The sequence below is a fragment of the Sitophilus oryzae genome, unplaced genomic scaffold (assembly GCF_002938485.1).
Source record: "Sitophilus oryzae breed Bouriz unplaced genomic scaffold, Soryzae_2.0 scaffold_227_pilon_pilon, whole genome shotgun sequence".
Taxonomy (NCBI): domain Eukaryota; kingdom Metazoa; phylum Arthropoda; class Insecta; order Coleoptera; family Curculionidae; genus Sitophilus; species Sitophilus oryzae.
In genome coordinates, this window is record NW_022146782.1 from 4,319,604 (window position 1) to 4,337,128 (window position 17,525).

Sequence of the window (17,525 nt, forward strand, 5' to 3'; positions counted from 1 at the left end):
TGAAATTTCAAATTTAAGGCCTCTCGAGAAAAAAAAACAGTTATTTAGGTATGCAGCCTTATATTGACATTGATTTCATAGCCCCAAAGATATTTAAACTATGTTTTAATATCTTTGGATAGTCCTTTGAATGAAAATATTAAGGAAGAAGTATATCAAAAATCTTAAATCGGCCTAAATTCTGGTTTATCAGTGCCGTTCTAATTATATTCAAAATGTGTAAAAAATGATGTAGGGTAGAGTAAACAATTTGTTGTTTTATTTTACGTTGCCAATAAATGTTAGTAGTTATTAAAATTATTATAAAAATATACAATTCTAATAAAAATACATAAGTTATAATAATTATTTATTAACTCAAACATCCGATACGCTACTGAAGCAGGTAAGTCAAATTGACGTATCTAAATTCTTTGACTTCTGATCTTTGACATGTAGTAAATAAAAGCAAAAATGCTAATTAGTTAATTTTAAGTGAATTTCATAAATGATCGGTTTACTACACGTATGTATATTATACCGGGTGTTGCATCGTCGGACGGGACACAGGAAATCCCATGTAAATTTAGTGGGGTCAATTATTGACTTCCCTAATTATTTTAGAGAATAATTCTATTTAGGTTTATTGAAGAGCACTCAAACCCACATTCAAAAGAATAACTTTAAATATTTTTGATTAGCTCGTTTACGAGTTATCGCCGATTTCTTTTTAAATATTTCTCCTTTCTTATGGCCCTGTATTTACTTGAGCACCAGTCAAGGTAAAAGATAACTGTCAAATTAAGTTGTCATTTCAGAAATTTAGCTATTTAGTGCTTTATTATTATTGAAAACTCATTCCTACATCGGAAATCTTAAAGATGTATTTATAAATACAAATTAATATGAATTAAAGTAAAATAAAGTAATCAATTACAAGGTTAATTATAGTATTATTACAATATTCAATAACTTAATAATTTAGGTAGTATTAAATTGTTAGAACTTTAGGATTTAAGAAGATGTTCAAATATTCCTCCATCGACTGCTAGACAATAACCCAGGCGATCATAAAATTCTCTTCTTACATTCGCTAGTTGGTAAACTGAAATTCTATTGCATTCGGCAGAAATAGCATTTTTTAACTCGTCTATATTTGGGTATTGTTTATCCTTGTATATCCTGTTTTTTAAATGGCCCCAGAGAAAGAAATCATTTGGCGAAATATCAGGAGACCTTGCTGGCCAATTTACTGTATGATTTAGGCCAATAACGTTTCCGTTAAAACGATTGTCTAAATATTCCCGAACAGCCAGGGTACTATGTGCCGGGCAGCCATCCATTTGGTACCAAACTTCCTGATTTTCCCTAGCGGCATCTTGTAAAGCAGGTAAAGTATGATTTTCGAGTAGTTCCAAATAATATTCTGCATTTAAATTTCGCGTAAGAAATAATGGCCCGATAATATTGTGTCCGAATATCTCTCTCCCAACCCAAACATTTACTTTCTGTGGATATTGCGTCCTTGTTTCGACAAACCTGTGTTAGTTTTCTTTGTTCCAATATCGATAATTTTGAACATTGGGTTCATTATTTAAGGTAAACGTGCATTCGTCAGTGAAACATATGTTTTTTAAAAATGCCCTATCCGTGTTTGCTCTTTCGATCATATCAAAACAAAACGCCTGCCGCCGCATTTCGTCCCCATCTCGTACCTCTTGATGCTTTTCATATTTGAAGGAATAGTATTTATGTCGTTTCAAAATTCGAAACGCTGCAGTGTGGTCTATTCCTATTTCATCCTCAAGTTTCCTTGTGCTGATCTTTCCATCTATCCAAAGGGATAGCCCAAAAAAAGGTATTTTTGGGCATCGACATCAGTTTTTCTAAATTTTTTTTACCTCAATTTTTGTAATTTTCTATCCTGCTTTTTACTATTATACTTACCGAATGCTTTGCAAATGGCGATGGTTTCTAATAAACTGATCAGCGGCGTTACTATTATGCCAGTTCCCAGATCAGAAACCATATCCAGGAAAGAGTAATAAATTTCTGTACCGTTGACGCTCTGGGTGAACCCAAAAGGAGGCAGCTGGAAGTTGGGTAATCCACTAGGAACTGCACCGATTAGTTGAAATGGAGAATCACCTGAAAAAACAAGAAAAATATTATGTAAAATGATAAAAAAATACAGAAAAAATACAACATTTTTAACATTGTTTTTTTTTTGAGAAAAAAGCTCAAAGAAGTGTTTTTCTAGGGTTGAAAAGATACTCTTTTCTATTTTTTAATGAACGTTTATTGCCAGTTGGCCTTAAGAGTCCATTTCACTAATAGTCCGAAAAGACGAATAGAAAGATATATAGACTCCTAAGAAGCTAATTTATTTTAATATTGAGTAAAAATTATTTTCGTAATTTTCAAAATAAACCCAATAATGTAATTTATACTCGATTCACCCTGTAATTATAACACACAGACAAAAATTATAATTTAATTTTTATAAAAAACTTAATTTATAAATAATGTATTTTAGTTTATGATATAATCCATTAAATTGACCTGATGCAAAAGATACTAAAGATTAAGGCATACTAGAACCAGTTTTTTAATCACTACATAATCGCATTCGAACTAAACCAAATCATTTTTAGTTTTATCTAAATGCCTGGATCGATTAAAATCTGATTTTATCGTTAATTGTTTCAAAAATTAATTTGAAATTTGTGCGACGCGACTGAAATGTTATTAGTAAACGAAAATCACAACAATAATGTTGATTAAATAACGCCATTATTATTTTTTCTTGTTAAACCGTCTGATTTATTGTTAAGTAACAATAGTTAATTACTGAAATCAAATGGAAAATAGAAAATTCGGTGGGAAAATCATTTTGAATGGTTTAGGTTGTTGATTTACGTAACAGGGACGTCATTTTTATTATTAGAATTTTTTGGATTAGTACTTAATACAGTGTGGTTCCTAAATATGTGCGAATCTCTTATGAAGTTCTAAAAATCACAAAAGTTTTTTATAGTAATATAATTTTTTTTGATAGATGTTACTACTTTGCTCTTGTAAATTTGTTCTTGTAAACTTAATCTTATACCTATGTTGTCATATTAACAAGAAATTATGTTTTTTAACTAAAAACTAAAAAAATTCCCGAAGTTTTCGATTGTTTTTTCGCGAAAAAAAAAACCTGATAGGCGTGTTTCTGGGGTTGAACTATACTACCATAAAATACTTGTACTTATTTCTGGGACACCCTGTATATTACAGTCAGTATGTCCCCGGATTGTCTTTACAAGAGGAAAAACTTTTTAATTATTGACTTTTTGAAAGAAATGCGTTCTTCATAAGAATTTTTGTTGTTGTAAATGGCGTTTATAATTTTCTAAATATCCATACCATTTTAGAAAAAATAAAAAAAAACATAAAAATGTAGTTTTTAAATGGAATTTTTCCCCCAAAAAAAATCCTAAAAAAACTAAAAGTCCTAAACATTAAAACGCTATGGTAATATAATTTCGATTTCATTTTTTGATAGATCGTTATAATTCATTTTGATTAACGTCATATTTTTTGATGTAAAAGTATCACATTTTCCGATAACTATTATCACCCTTTCCGTAGCATTGAACAGCAAAAAATATAACTTTATTTAAAATTCTTCAATAATAAACAATCAAAAAATTATCACGAAATTATATTACCATAGAAAGGCGTTTTTTTTTTACTAGTTCAAAAATTCAACTACATTTTCATGTTTTTTTTTGATTTTTCTCTAAAACGGTATGGAAATTTGGAAAAGTATAAACAAGAATTACCATTTTAGAACAAGCAAAAATTTTTATGAAGACAATCCGCGGACATACTGTAGATATAAATATGTTATTCATCGGCAGTGCCGTTTTTACGTAGGGACCCGACGCGCGACGGGCCCCAACCTAAAAATTAAGGGCCCCCTCGAGGGCCCCAGCTTCAAAAAGGTATCAAAAACGATAACATCATTTTTTTAAAGCTTATAATAATACATTTAAATTGAAAAACGAATGCAATTTGACGTAATAAAACAATCCCCCAGCGAATGTTTACATTTAATGGCAATTTATGATGACAAAGTGATGGGAATACCGGTTCCACATATAAGCTGCGATACTTTCGCGACCGTTCCAGGTAAATACCGCGATTTTGTGAGGGGCCCCTTACAAAATCGCGGTATACTCCTATATATGTCCAAGAATAAATAATAATTATTCGAATATAAAAAATAATAATAAAATTATATAAGAGTTTCTTGCCTTGAACTGCTAATATAGAAATTAATTCCACGCTGTGTTCGACATAATGTGGATCAACCTGCTCTCACTACCGGTTTCGGGGCCCTACCCCATCATCAGGTGAGCTTCGGTCGTTTCCACAATATGTCGAGCACAGCGCAGAGTATATAACCACGACTTGTCGTAAAGTAGCGGTAAGATATTAAGTCCCGCATCGCGAGATAGCGGCCTGCGTGCAATGGTAGTACTTTCGTACCACCGAGGCACAACTATCGATAGTAAATAAAGGCTTTTTTCGGCTAGCCCAAATTATATAATGGAAAATAAATTTCTTGCAGTTTTTAGGTATATAATAAAATTATATAAGAGTTTCTTGCCTTGAACTGCTAATATAGAAATTAATTCCAATTGTGGAAACGACCCAAGCTCACCTGATGATGGGGTAGGACCATATAGTGCTGTCAGGAACTATAATGCTGTCAAAGCCTTAAAAAATAATTATGATGACATTATGAAAATGTTCAAAAGTTTCAGCGAAAATGAGGTTGAGAAAGTTGATTTCCGGAAAGAGGCACGAAATTTATTCAATAAAATGGCGAAACTCGAGACTGCAATTTTGATTATCTTTTGGGAAGAAGTTTTGGAGAGATTTCATTTAGTTAATAAAAAAATACAGAGCCCTGGTTTAGACATTTGTGAAGGCAACAAGTTAATTGTTTCTTTAAAAGACTTTGTGAGCAACATACGACATCAATCAGATCAAATGTTACAGGAATACGACGAAAAAGCTAAAAAATTAAGTACTAGTGTAATAATAGACTACAATTACATAAACAAGAGACGCATTATCCCAAAATTTTCAGATAAGTCTACAGGTGAATTCTCAGTATACGGCGCAGAAAGATTTAAAGAGACACGTTAAAAGTTGCGTTGGATAAGCTGATTATGGATTTAAATAAAAGGAGACAAGTCTATGAGACATATAGCAAAAAATTCAAATTTTTAATGGATTTGCAAGACAAAAATATCGAAAACATAGATTTGGAAATTGCACGTCATATTATTGATTACTATCCCGATGACGTAGACGAGCATTTAGTGAATGAGTGCATTCAATTAAAATCGTACTTACTCCAATCTATGTCTGAGTTTACACCTCTTGCAGTGACATTTTTATGCTCATGTATGAAAATAAACTTATTAACATGTTCCCTAACTGCTATACCATTTTAAAGATTTTTTTAACATTGCCAATCACTAGCTGTGAAGCAGAACGCTCCTTCTCCAAGATGTCCTATGTAGAAAATAAATATAGGACAACAATGTCGAACCATCGACTAAATAATTTATCACTTCTTTCCATAAATTGTGATCTAACAAAAGACCATCAAAAGACTTGGAATGTGATGACCAAATAACTGTCAATTTCTGTGACTACAACCTATCAATTTCTTTTACTAATTCATAATAAGTAAATAAATAAAATTGTTTTATTGTTTTTTTTATATTCTTATTAAATATCACTATTTCGGTTTCTCTCTCACCCAAAGTTTGCCTGGAAGAGATTGCTACCACAGCAATAAGGTCGCCTTTTGTACAACTAATACTTGCGTAGATTTAAGTAACATTTATGTTACTTAAATCCACATATCACAAATACCGAAGTCTACAGCAGAATAGGCAGAAAAAGAGAATTGCTCAATATAATAAAAATAAGAAAAACATCATACTTAGGGCATATATTGAGAAATGAAAAATACCACGTCTTACAATTGATAGTTAAGGGTAAGATTGAAGGAAAGAGAGGTCTCGGCAGGAAGAAACTATCTTGGTTGAGAAACATCAGAAACTGGACTCACCTAATTTTGAAGAACTTATAAAGAAAGCCGAGAATCGTGAAGATTTTGCCAATGTGATCGCCAACCTCCACGAAAGAGACGGCACGTAAAGAAGAAGAATAATAATATATCATTATAGAAACAGTTTTTTGATATGGCTATTAGTTGAGTACTTATGTAGGCCCCTAAGTAGTTTCAGCCCAGGGCCCCACAAATTCACGATCCGCCCCTGGCTGTAAACCTAAGCCTCTTAGGAAGAGGTGGAATCTATATTTTGGGCCATATTTATTTAATTAAAACTAATCCCAGCTACTTAAATATCAAATTACCTAATAAAACTAAAGCAATAATTCAAAACAATTCAAACATAACCTAAAATAAAAGATCTCGCCGGCCGGCCGGCCGTTGTCAAATACCCTCACATGCGCATTTAAGTAATTTTTAAACGTTATTTAGAAATAGCGCTTGGTGTAATTGATCCGCAAATTACGTCAGGCGGTAACGTTATTAGCGGGTGTTGCGTTAAAAATTGACTCGCGCATATCGTAACCATGATAAGGTACGCGTAAATACTGCATGACGCTATTCGGTTTTCCGATATCTCTCTAATAACTGTGCCGGTCAGGCGCTGTGCACAATTTTACAGGACTTAAGCGGGCGTACTATGTGCGCAAATTAGTAACCTAACTAATGCCCGATTCCGAAAATTGGAACCACGAAAAACAATAAAGAGAAAACAAAGTTTATAATCTGTATAATCTGTGCTACTGATTGGGATTAACGTCATATTTTTGCTGTTGTTAAAGTACGACATTTTTCGATAACTCTTATCCCCCTTTCCGTAACATTGAACTAAATAAATTTTGAAAAAATAAGTGTAGATCATTTAAAAAACCTTTTCAGTGCTCAGTGGGAATATACGAAAAAAAGTTATGCTGCAAATGAGAAAACTTTCTTACCATTTTGTTGAAAGGAATATCCTATGAATCCACACACTATCACAACTATAGCATTTCTGGCAGTGGAAAATAACCATAAGAATTTGTTGGCAAAGAGTTGTAGTTTTGTTTCTTCAACTCCACCTTTGTTTGATCCAATTTTCAGTTGACCAATAATCTAAAACAATAAATAACATAATACAGGGTGCGACTCAAAACTGGCTCACCTCTGTAACTTTTTTATTTTTTCAGATAAAAAAACGAGATTTGGTTGTATATGACATAAATTATAGGATTGATGACGTATGAATATGTCACATATCACATATCAACTTTTGACATTTTCTCTTAAAAAAATCGGATTTTAAATTTCAATCTAGCTAGGCTGTGTTTAAAACACTAATTTTTAATCAAGAATAAGTCTTGGAAAAAAAGATTTGATCGTCTATTATTTTTCGTGTCTTGTTCTGGCCGGTTAAAAGATGCCCCAATCGTATTTTTAATCATATATCAATTTTTTCAAGTGGAACGAGGGTGGCTCATTAGCATATATTTGGAAAAAGCATTTTTTACGAATAATTTGGTACAACACATTTGTTATTTCGAGTAAAATTGTCGTTATGAACCGCATATTACAATTTACAGTTGTTCGACAGAAATTACCACTCATTATCATGTGAAAGGCTACTATGACACCGTTTTTTTTTCGATGGTATGGTACTTACTCTCATAATTAGCAAGACTGCGATACAGCAAATCCCCAGAACCGTATCCCAAGCGTTTGTCTCGTGGATGTTCCTGAAAATGTTGCCCCACATCTCTGTGAACACTGAGCCAGAAGCTGTCACTCCCAAAATGTCTCTCACTTGTGAAGTGAGGATGATCAGTGCTACTGCTGACGTGAATCCGGACGATACAGGGCCTGATATAAAGTCAACCAGGAATCCTGAAATATGAAGAAATAATTGATTAGATTGGTTATTAAGAGTAGTAGAATTTTTAGGGTTTTTTGGGACACTCTGTAGAGTAAGCAATCGATAATGGAAAATATTTTGTTTTATCAAATTGTAGCTTGATTTTTTCGGAATATTTTTCTTTTTTATTCACTTTGATATCTGTATTATTAGAGAAAATACAGGGTTTTTAAAGAAACTTCTTAAAAACCTCTTGTAAAAACTATCTAAAATACATTTTTTCGTAGATTTTTTTTGTGTTTACGGTTACTACTTATTAGTAACGGAAGATATAACAGTTTTTTTCTAAATAAATCCTAATTTTGACCGTGAAACAACAACAAAAAATGAAAATACTGTTGAAGTAAAATGAAAAAGAAAAAGAAAAAAAATAATTATATGAAAAACCGTATTGTCGAATTTTGGAAACTGAAATGAATCGATAAAAATTGTGGTTCAAGGAGGTGCATGTCGAAATTTCACTTTCAGGAAGTATGAATGATGAGGACAAGGTGAGTCTATGATGTAACCGAAGAATTTCGTCGTGATTTGTAATTATATTTTGATCTGAATTGTAGGTGAAGACGGTAAAGATATTTTGATTCATTTACAATTTTTTTAATATTTACCTTTGGCATTTTTTTATATGATTTCAATAAACTTTGTTGTTTTTTTATAAGTGATTTTTTACCCGAATTTTACCTAAACTCCACGGGACTTACCTAGACCAAAAATACCCATGAGCACTTGGACGACTCCCGTGAGGAAACACAGCAACAGCGCGTGCTCAGTACTCACGCCCCTCACTGCCTGGTACGTGAGTAGTGAGGCAATAGCTGTGGGACCCATGGGAACATCCTTACAACCTCCGAAGAATATATACACTATACAACCAAGAAAGGAACCATAGAGACCATATTGTGTGGGAACCCCAGCTATACCACTGGAAAAATGATACAAAAACACTGTAATAACCGAAAAAATACACTCTGTATTACAAAATTAGAGCCATACAACTATGTATTGCAGGTAGCCATGATTGTATTATTCAGACCCTTATTTTTATCTGCAGAATATGCTGCCGAAGTACACAATCAGAACCACCCTGCATATCCTATACAAATTTTAATGACCCAATTGCGTGGAACACCCTGTATATTTACCTGTACGCTAAGGCTTGCGGTATAACCATCAGACCGACCGTTATACCTGCTAACAGGTCCCCTATGGCACACTGTCTGTCATATTTTGGCAGCCACGTGAGTATGGGCAGCCTTTTGTACAGGGTCTTCTTCGTACACTTGTTCGCTATCTTTTGCTTCAGCCATGGCATACACGACTTCCATTTGCTGTCAGACGAGTAGTTTTCATTGATAACTGTAAATAAAAAAGGCACTTTTTAGATATAACGTATGTAAATAATTTATACCGAGGTTGTCATTTTTATTTTGCATATAGAAACATAGTAAGCGCCTCTGTTAACATAATATATCAAATGTAAAAATTACCTGTCATATTTTTTTCACGTTTAAAGCTTGATTTTCATGCATCCGTTGTTCGACGATACGATGATAGGATATTAATTTTATTGCTTGAATTTAAAGGCTTCGATTGTTTAGAAAATTACGCAGTTTTTAAATTTATGGCATTTTCATGCCTCCGTTCATTGGATGTACGATTTGTTTGTGATTGGTGTCATTTTATATTTTCATTTCCATAACGATTTCTCTGTTTTACTTATAGTCGGAAGAGGTAGCAACGTTTTCGAGGGAGAATTTTAAGAAAGCTGGGGTGGAACTCTGTAACGAAATAGCGATCGGTAGCGATGAAGAATACTATGCCGTTTAGTTTGTACGGCCAAGGTCAGTATTCTCTATCGCTCCTGATCGCTAATTAGTTACAGAGTTCCAGCCCTGGTTCTTTAATATATCTTTTGCTATGCTTTTCTAAACAGAATGCGGACCGTCTGGCTGCTGGTAGACGTTCCGTTCACTACTGTGCATCATATCTGCGTTCAACATCTGTTCACTAATGCGCATCACAAATTCGCCCTGTACTTCAGGAACTAAGGAAGGAGACTAGAACCAACCTATTTGTAGCATATTTAGTTTCATAAAAAAGTAGCAAACACTGAAAAAAAAGGATCTCTCAGTCGAAATGAATATGACTTTGACCCAAAAGATTGGCGCTTTTCAATAGGGCCAAGAACGACGTTTCTTTGCCCAAAGCATTAACTATCTTTTCATAAGCTTTAAAAAATTACTTTAGAGAATAGAAGAATCTATCTGTCCAAAGTATTTCACTCTTGACCCAAAATGAATATGCAAAGAAGTTCTTGCTACAAATTCTTGATTGAAAAGGGACATTTCTTGATTAAAAAAACACGTTTCTTAAACCAATAGCGAATACCTTTGACTCAACGAAAATATATTTTGATATAAGAGAAGCCTATACAGTACGTCTGACCGTTCTGTAGCTACGGGGTATCCGTGAGAGGGGAAACGAAAATTCTCTCGATGTTTTTCGTAAAAAAATAGACTACGCGTCCCATCAATAAAAATTCGACAAATTTGCAAGTAGCCAATAAAATGAGTGGGCGGAGCTATTTGCGGTGACGTACTCGTCAAGTCGACGTATAAAATATATTGCTGTTTATTTAAATGTTTTTTGTCCGCATTCCTTTCATAGACACAGATCCAGCAGATGTACTGTACTTTAAATTTATTTCTAAAGAAGTTCGTGATTGTTTAGTTTTTATTTATTTTTTAAGATGATTCTTAAATGGGTATAAAAATTTTACGTTTTCAAACTTCAAAAAAGCCTTTAAAAAAACATATCAAAACATATCGTATTTATTGAATATTTTTGTTGTCATATTCATACACTTTTAATTTTTGTATAGTTCACCTGCGGCTGCTTGCGACGAATTTTATTTTATAATACTTTTCAGATGGAGTAAAATTGATAAGCAATGCCGATCTGGTTAATACTTGGCTTGATCATAAGGACAAGAATTCAAAATTATTTGTATTTCAAAAAATGTGTTCTTTATGAGATATTGATGAACCTTCCAGTTAAATGAGACACCCACTTGTGCCTGAAAAATCCCACTATGTTGGAGCGAAACGTCGCATAAAAAAAGTTTCCATCTTTCAATTTATTATAAAACCTCATACCCAAGAAAAGGAAAAAATAATATATGGATATGGTCTATTAAAGAGGTAACTATTAACATCCGAACCCCTCATACCAACAAAAAGAACAGTAACAACGCGAAAAAGTAACATATTAGAAAATGATGTACAGAAATATCTTATATATGTGAGGATACTTCATCTACCTGTGATTTTGATACTATAAATTTGGAAGATTCTGTCAGCAGTGGTTCTTCTGAAATATCTAAATATAACATTAATGATTCTTTTTCGTTAAAGAAAAACATTTTTATCTTATATTAGGCTTATATTGTAGGAATCATGTTCTAATGTTATTTCAATTCTTTTTTATCACAGGGATTTATTTAATACTTACACCGTTTTCATACTATAAATTATTATTTCCTTAGATGGAACACACCTCCAACGTTTTTATTATTTATAAGATTTTTTTTCATAAACGTGGGATTAAGAACATCATCATTTAGTACAATGAGAGTACTCATCATTTGTGTCAAATAAACCTAGTTTGAATAAATTGCCTACAATAAAAGAGAAGTTTTGCATTTTTGTCCTCTAGAGCCATATGTTAGAAACACTGTGCGCCGCGCCGTCGCGTCGGACCATCCTATCAAGGGATAACGGATGCATGAAAATCAAGCTTAAAGCTAAATTTTTAAAAAATTTAAACTAAATTTTTGAACTGAGTCAAATAAAAATGGAATTAAACCAAAAAAATGTTTCCGCAATATTTTTTTACAATTTTTGAAGACAGCTGACTCAACAAGAATGATTTTCTTGCAATGGCGAAATACCCGAAATTGCCGGAAGTAATTGCCGAGTTTCGAAAAACAAACCCTCAACGACGACATTGAGTTTTTAAAGCAAGGAAACATCGAATTGTTGAACCATCCTCCATACAGTCCCGACCTAAGTCCTAAACACTTTTTTACTTTTCCTTTAAAAAATTAAGAACGAACTGCTTGGTCATAGAGGTTCCAGACCCCAGAAGATGCAGTCAGTGCCTTCAAAAACGCAATTTTGAAGTACCAATAAGCAAGTGGAATAACTGCTTTCAGAATTGGTTCCAAAATATGCAAAACTGCATTTCACTTCGAGTAACAATAGTGTATTCTTTAAAATGGGACGTGCATATGGACGTTTTGTCGAAAAAATTGAGCTCTGCCTGTTTTGCATTAAGATCTGTTTCTAAGGAACTTAACTTATTGTCAGTGGCTAGAACTGTTTATTGTGCACTTTTTGATATGCCCTTCCATTCTGGGGTACGTGTTGTGCGACTCAATTTGACCGCATTTTCAGGCTATAGAAGAGAGCTGTTCGATATTCTTTGGAACTAAACAGCAGAACTCATTGCCAGGACTTTTTTAAAAAAATAAAAATATTAACTCTTCCTTCCTTATTTATATTTGAATCCGTTTGCCTAATATGTAAGCTAGAAAAAAATAGCTTCGCAAGAAAGGCCATCTCACACTTATCCACTCAGGAACGCGGAGCAAGATCTTTATATACCCACCCCACGCTCAGAGTTAGTTAAAAGTTCAATATTATACAACTCGAAAAAAATGCACAATCACCTGCCATTTGAAATCAAATTCATAACATCACTTTCTTCATTTCGTAAAGCATTGAAATCGTATTTACTAGACAAGGCTTTCTACGCCGTAAATGACTTATATTTTGATAATCGGATTTGATCTTGTAAACACTGGTCTAATATTTGCTATTACTATAAATAAATAAATAAATAAATGCCTTTATTGTCAAAAAATTTTTCAATTTGTAGACAAAGGTAAACTAACAAACAAAGTAAAAAAACAAGGTACACAAACAAACAAACAAAAGATAATACAAAACATTATACAAGTAATATTGTCAGTCTTAAAATAAACATTTATAAATGTTTATAATGTCAAAGAACAAAAAATAAAAATAATATTCAAAAATATTTAGCTAGTTTATAGTAAAATATCAATGACCTCTAAATAAATTCATTTCGATGTCATTAGTAAATATAGCAATAGCAAACATTAGACCACTATTTACAAGATCAAATTTGATTTTCAAAATATAATTCATTTACGGCGTAGAAAGCCTTGTCTAGTAAATAAGAGTTCAATGCTTTGCGAAATGAAAAAAATGATGGTTATGGATTTGATTTCAAATGGCAGGTGATTGTGCATTTTTTTCGAGTTGTATAATATTGAACTTTTAACTAACTCTGAGCGTGGGGTAGGTAGATAAAGATCTTGCTCCGCGTTCCTGAGTGGATAAGTGTGAGATGGCTTTTCTTGAGAAGCTGATACATGTTTACGTATTAGGCAAACGGATTCAAAAAAGGAAGGAAGAGTCAATATTTTTAATTTTTTAAAAAAGTCCCGGCAATGAGTTCTGCTGTTTAGTCCCAGTGAATATCGAACAGCTCTCTTCTGGAGCCTGAAAATGCGGTCAAATTGAGTCGCACAACACGTACCCCTGAATAGAAGGGCATACCTGAGGTGCGACTCAAAAAGTGCATAATAAACAGTTCTAGCCACTGACAAGTTAAGCTCCTTAGACACAGTCCTTATATTTACTATAAACTTACTAAATAGTTTTGAATATTATTTTTATTTTTTTATTCTTTGACATTGTAAACATTTATAAATGTTTATTTTAAACAATAAGACTGACAATGCAATTTGTATACTTGTTTTGTATCCTCTTTTGTTTGTTTACTTTACTTTTGTCTGAAAATTGTAAATTTTTTTGACAATAAAGGCATTTATTTATTTATTTATTTATTATTGTGTGTTATTCATTTTTTTTCTAAAATCAATCAAATCCTTGTATTAATTTAAAATAGTCAAAGCCAAAACAAAATAAACATCTCTTGAAGCTAATAAAATATCAGCCCAATCTTTTGCAAAAATAATCCAACTTACGGACTGTATCAGGCTGAATTCCGGACATGTCTCTCAGCAACCGATCTTCTTCAAACTTCGATCTAGCACCCAATGACATTTTTCTAGACAACACTATTTAAAATATTTACCCTACTATTTCCCCAACTATCTACTGTCTACAACTTATAGTAAATCAACCCAAAGATAATAGAGATATGTACCATATGGCAAAAACAATCATGAGACAATGTCAGATCAAAAATATTGGTATCTTTTGCTAGCCGCAGGTTGTTTCAAAATAGCAGTAAATATCAATAAAAGAATGTACTTTAGTATTAGGATATCTTAAGGACCCTAGACATGTATCCTATAAAAACTTCATACAGGTCATTTTACTCGCAGATAAAAAAAACACAAGACCTGATCATAAATTTTTTTTAATTCAATGTAATTAAAAAGTGTGTAGATTGGCACGTTCTCTGTGCAATTTGCCTGGATTAAATATCTGAATTTTACGATAAAAATGAGGCAAATAAAATTGTGGTTAATAAATTTGGATTAAGGGATCAGTCTCGGGTTACAATAGGTGCGTAAAAATTGGCGAATATCGTTATTCAAGGGTATTAAATGGTATCAAGTACGTCACTGGACATCAGAATTTTTTTTGTCGAGAATTAATAGTAAGAGAGCCAAAGCCGGGATTTAGGGATTTAAAACTCCCTCTTCTTATATAACAGTAAAAGTTGGAAATCAGTGATTGTTAACAAGTACTAGAGTAAAAGCTCACATTCACTGATTTGCTAAAACTACGCCAGTAAAAGTTCAACAGTTATTTTTGAAACCAACTTTTACTAGTGAATGTTAACATTCCCTGAACGATGGCAGTAAGTTTGAAAGATTCAGTTAGCGCAACCGCCACATGTTGTAAAATATATTGATAAATAAGGATAAGTTGAATAATAGGCAATAGAAGGATAACATTAAATTGGGCTAAATGTTGGCAACGTTGACAAACATCTGGGGTAAATTCGCTTTGTTTTTTATGGTTATGTATAATTGTTTTGTTATCGTTGTAAAAAGTGCTGTACGGTATTTTTCATACAGAAGAAATTTTCTGTGAAAAATTATGGTAAATCAGGCACTCGCAAAGATGTAACAGTGCTTGTGCTGTCTGTCCTGTGCAGCTCGAAACAGTTCGTGCGAGTTCATTCCAGCACTGATAAAAAAAGATAGACTTGAACTAAAGTCGTCATCGTTCTTGAAACAAAAAATTTAGTGGGAAGAGAATTTATTTTAGCGTAAAAGAAAATATTTTGCCTGAAGAAAAACTCTCTTAATTCAAGAAAACTGGTTCTCTTGAAAAATTCGAAAATTTCTCTTGAATTTATTTTCATTCAACCAAGTGCAAGTTACTTTGTTTTAAGATAATAAGAAAAGTACGCTAGGAAGTACGCACGGGTTTTGTTGCTTTGAATTTTCCACTTGGAATTTTGCATAATTTGCTTTTTAAACGCATATCGTATAACAAATTAGTGATCGTTATTAACATGCATTTGTCATTTTTTATGGACAAATTTTAGGATATATGGATTCTTTAAAGCACCCCAAAAAATACCAAGGAGTGAAGAAGCAGAAATAACTACTATCGAGGAAAATAATATCACTTTACTTACTCCAGACCAGGAAAACCTAAATTTATCAGAAAATAATATACCTCGTAATAGCGTGTATATGCCTGTATATGATGTATAGACTTCTCTTAGATCAAAATAAATTTTAGTTGAGTCAATAGTATTCGCTATTGGTTTAAGAAAAGTGTCTCTTTAATCAAGAAATGTCCCTTTTCAATCAAGAATTTTTGCATGAATCAAAGATACTATTGTTCTTGTAGCAAGAACTTATTTGCATATTCATTTTGGGTCAAGAGTGAAATACTTTGGACAGATAGATTCTTCCATTCTCTAAAGTAATTTTTTAAAGCTTATGAAAAGATAGTTAATGCTTTGGGCAAAGAAACGTCGTTCTTGGCCCTATTGAAAAGCGCCAATCTTTTGGGTCAAAGTCATATTCATTTCGACTGAGAGATCCTTTTTTTCAGTGAGTCCAGTCTCGTATGTTTTTTTAACCAAGAGTACTTGCGTCTCCCAATTCCTCTTCTGCCTTCTACCTTTCCTTCGATGATTAACTTCAGAAGCTTTGCTCTATACTACTCCGCACGACATGGATGTATGCTGTCTTTCGTTTTTTATATTTGTCAGTAATTCCTTTTCCTTGTTAAGCCCCCCAAAAACCTCTTCATTGCATACATGATCTTCTGTAGCGCCTCTTAAGAGCCTCAGGGTTGTCAACGAAAATTGCAGTGTCTCAACCAGTAAAAGAGCATGCATCATATAACTTTCTTTTCTTTTTAACATCTAATTTTCGCAATCCAACGTCTTCCGCTCCCCTACTATAAAAAATGCTGAATATGTTTTAAAATTATTATTATAAAAGGAAATGTACTGGATATCATATGATAGAGGCTTTCGAAAATATATTAGTTTGTGTCAGGTGTATAGATCAGATAGTGACAGGGGGTACTTAAGAAATATGTGGCATAATCGGTCTTCTTCTAGGTCTCTTAATTCCTCGTGGATACCATGCTGTCATTTTTGTGATCCATCTGTTGTCCGTCCTTCTTGCCAGATCTCCTGCCCATTGCCATTTAAGGGATTTGACTCTGTGGATGACATCTATTACCTGGGTCTTTTGTCGTATCCACTCTATTCTTTTACTGTCTTTCTTGGTTATTCCCTGCATATTTCGTTCCATTGAGCGTTGTGCGGCCTCTAGTTTCCTTAGAATGTCCGTTTTAAGCCTCCAGGTTTCGCATGACTGTACACCATCATGACTGTACACCAATGTTTAAACCAGTAATACCCAAAGTGACCTATGTGGACCCCCAAAGGTTTCCCCACGTCACAAATATCCATCGTTTCATCTATTCCTCACATTTTTTGTCGAATTCTAGGCATATGGTAGAAACACAGATTATACAGATTATAATCTTTGTTTTCTCTTTGTTGTTTTTCGTGGTTCCAATTTTCGGAATCGGGCACTAGTTAGGTGACTAGTTTGCGTACATAGCACGCCCACTTATGGCCTCTAAAATTGTGCACAGCGCCTGACCGGCACAGTGATTAGAGAGATATCGGAAAACCGAATAGCGTCATCCAGTATTTACGCGTACCTTATCACGGTTACGATATGCGCGAGTAAAGGCGCGAGTCAATTTTTAACGCAACACCCGCTAATAACGTTACCGCCTGACGTAATTTGCGGATCAATTACACCAAGCGCTCTTTCTAAATAATCTCTGATAACGTTTAAAAATTGCTTAAACGGGCATGTGCGGGTATTTGACAACCGGAGCCGGCCGGCGAGATCTTTTATTTTAGGTTATGTTTGAATTGTTTTGAATTATTGCTTTAGTTTTA

General features: G+C 33.2%; 1 protein-coding gene across 3 annotated transcripts in view; it reads right to left on the reverse strand.

Moving 5' to 3' along the window:
* LOC115884338 (sodium-independent sulfate anion transporter-like) overlaps window positions 1–17,525 on the reverse strand; it is a 49,264-nt gene that overhangs the window by 4,695 nt on the left and 27,044 nt on the right. Inside the window, exons 1-6 of one of the 3 annotated variants that reach the window (XM_030902892.1) lie at window positions 14,089–14,314; window positions 9,155–9,368; window positions 8,714–8,934; window positions 7,764–7,984; window positions 7,060–7,216; window positions 1,927–2,127 (exon numbers count right to left, since the gene is read on the reverse strand). In XM_030902892.1, the coding sequence (XP_030758752.1) occupies window positions 1,927–2,127; window positions 7,060–7,216; window positions 7,764–7,984; window positions 8,714–8,934; window positions 9,155–9,368; window positions 14,089–14,167 (1,093 nt within the window). In that variant the 5' untranslated portion in view covers window positions 14,168–14,314. Of the gene's footprint in view, window positions 1–1,926; window positions 2,128–7,059; window positions 7,217–7,763; window positions 7,985–8,713; window positions 8,935–9,154; window positions 9,369–12,741; window positions 12,764–14,088; window positions 14,315–17,525 lie in introns of those variants that run through there. The other 2 variants (XM_030902893.1, XM_030902891.1) reach the window with 2 other exon arrangements.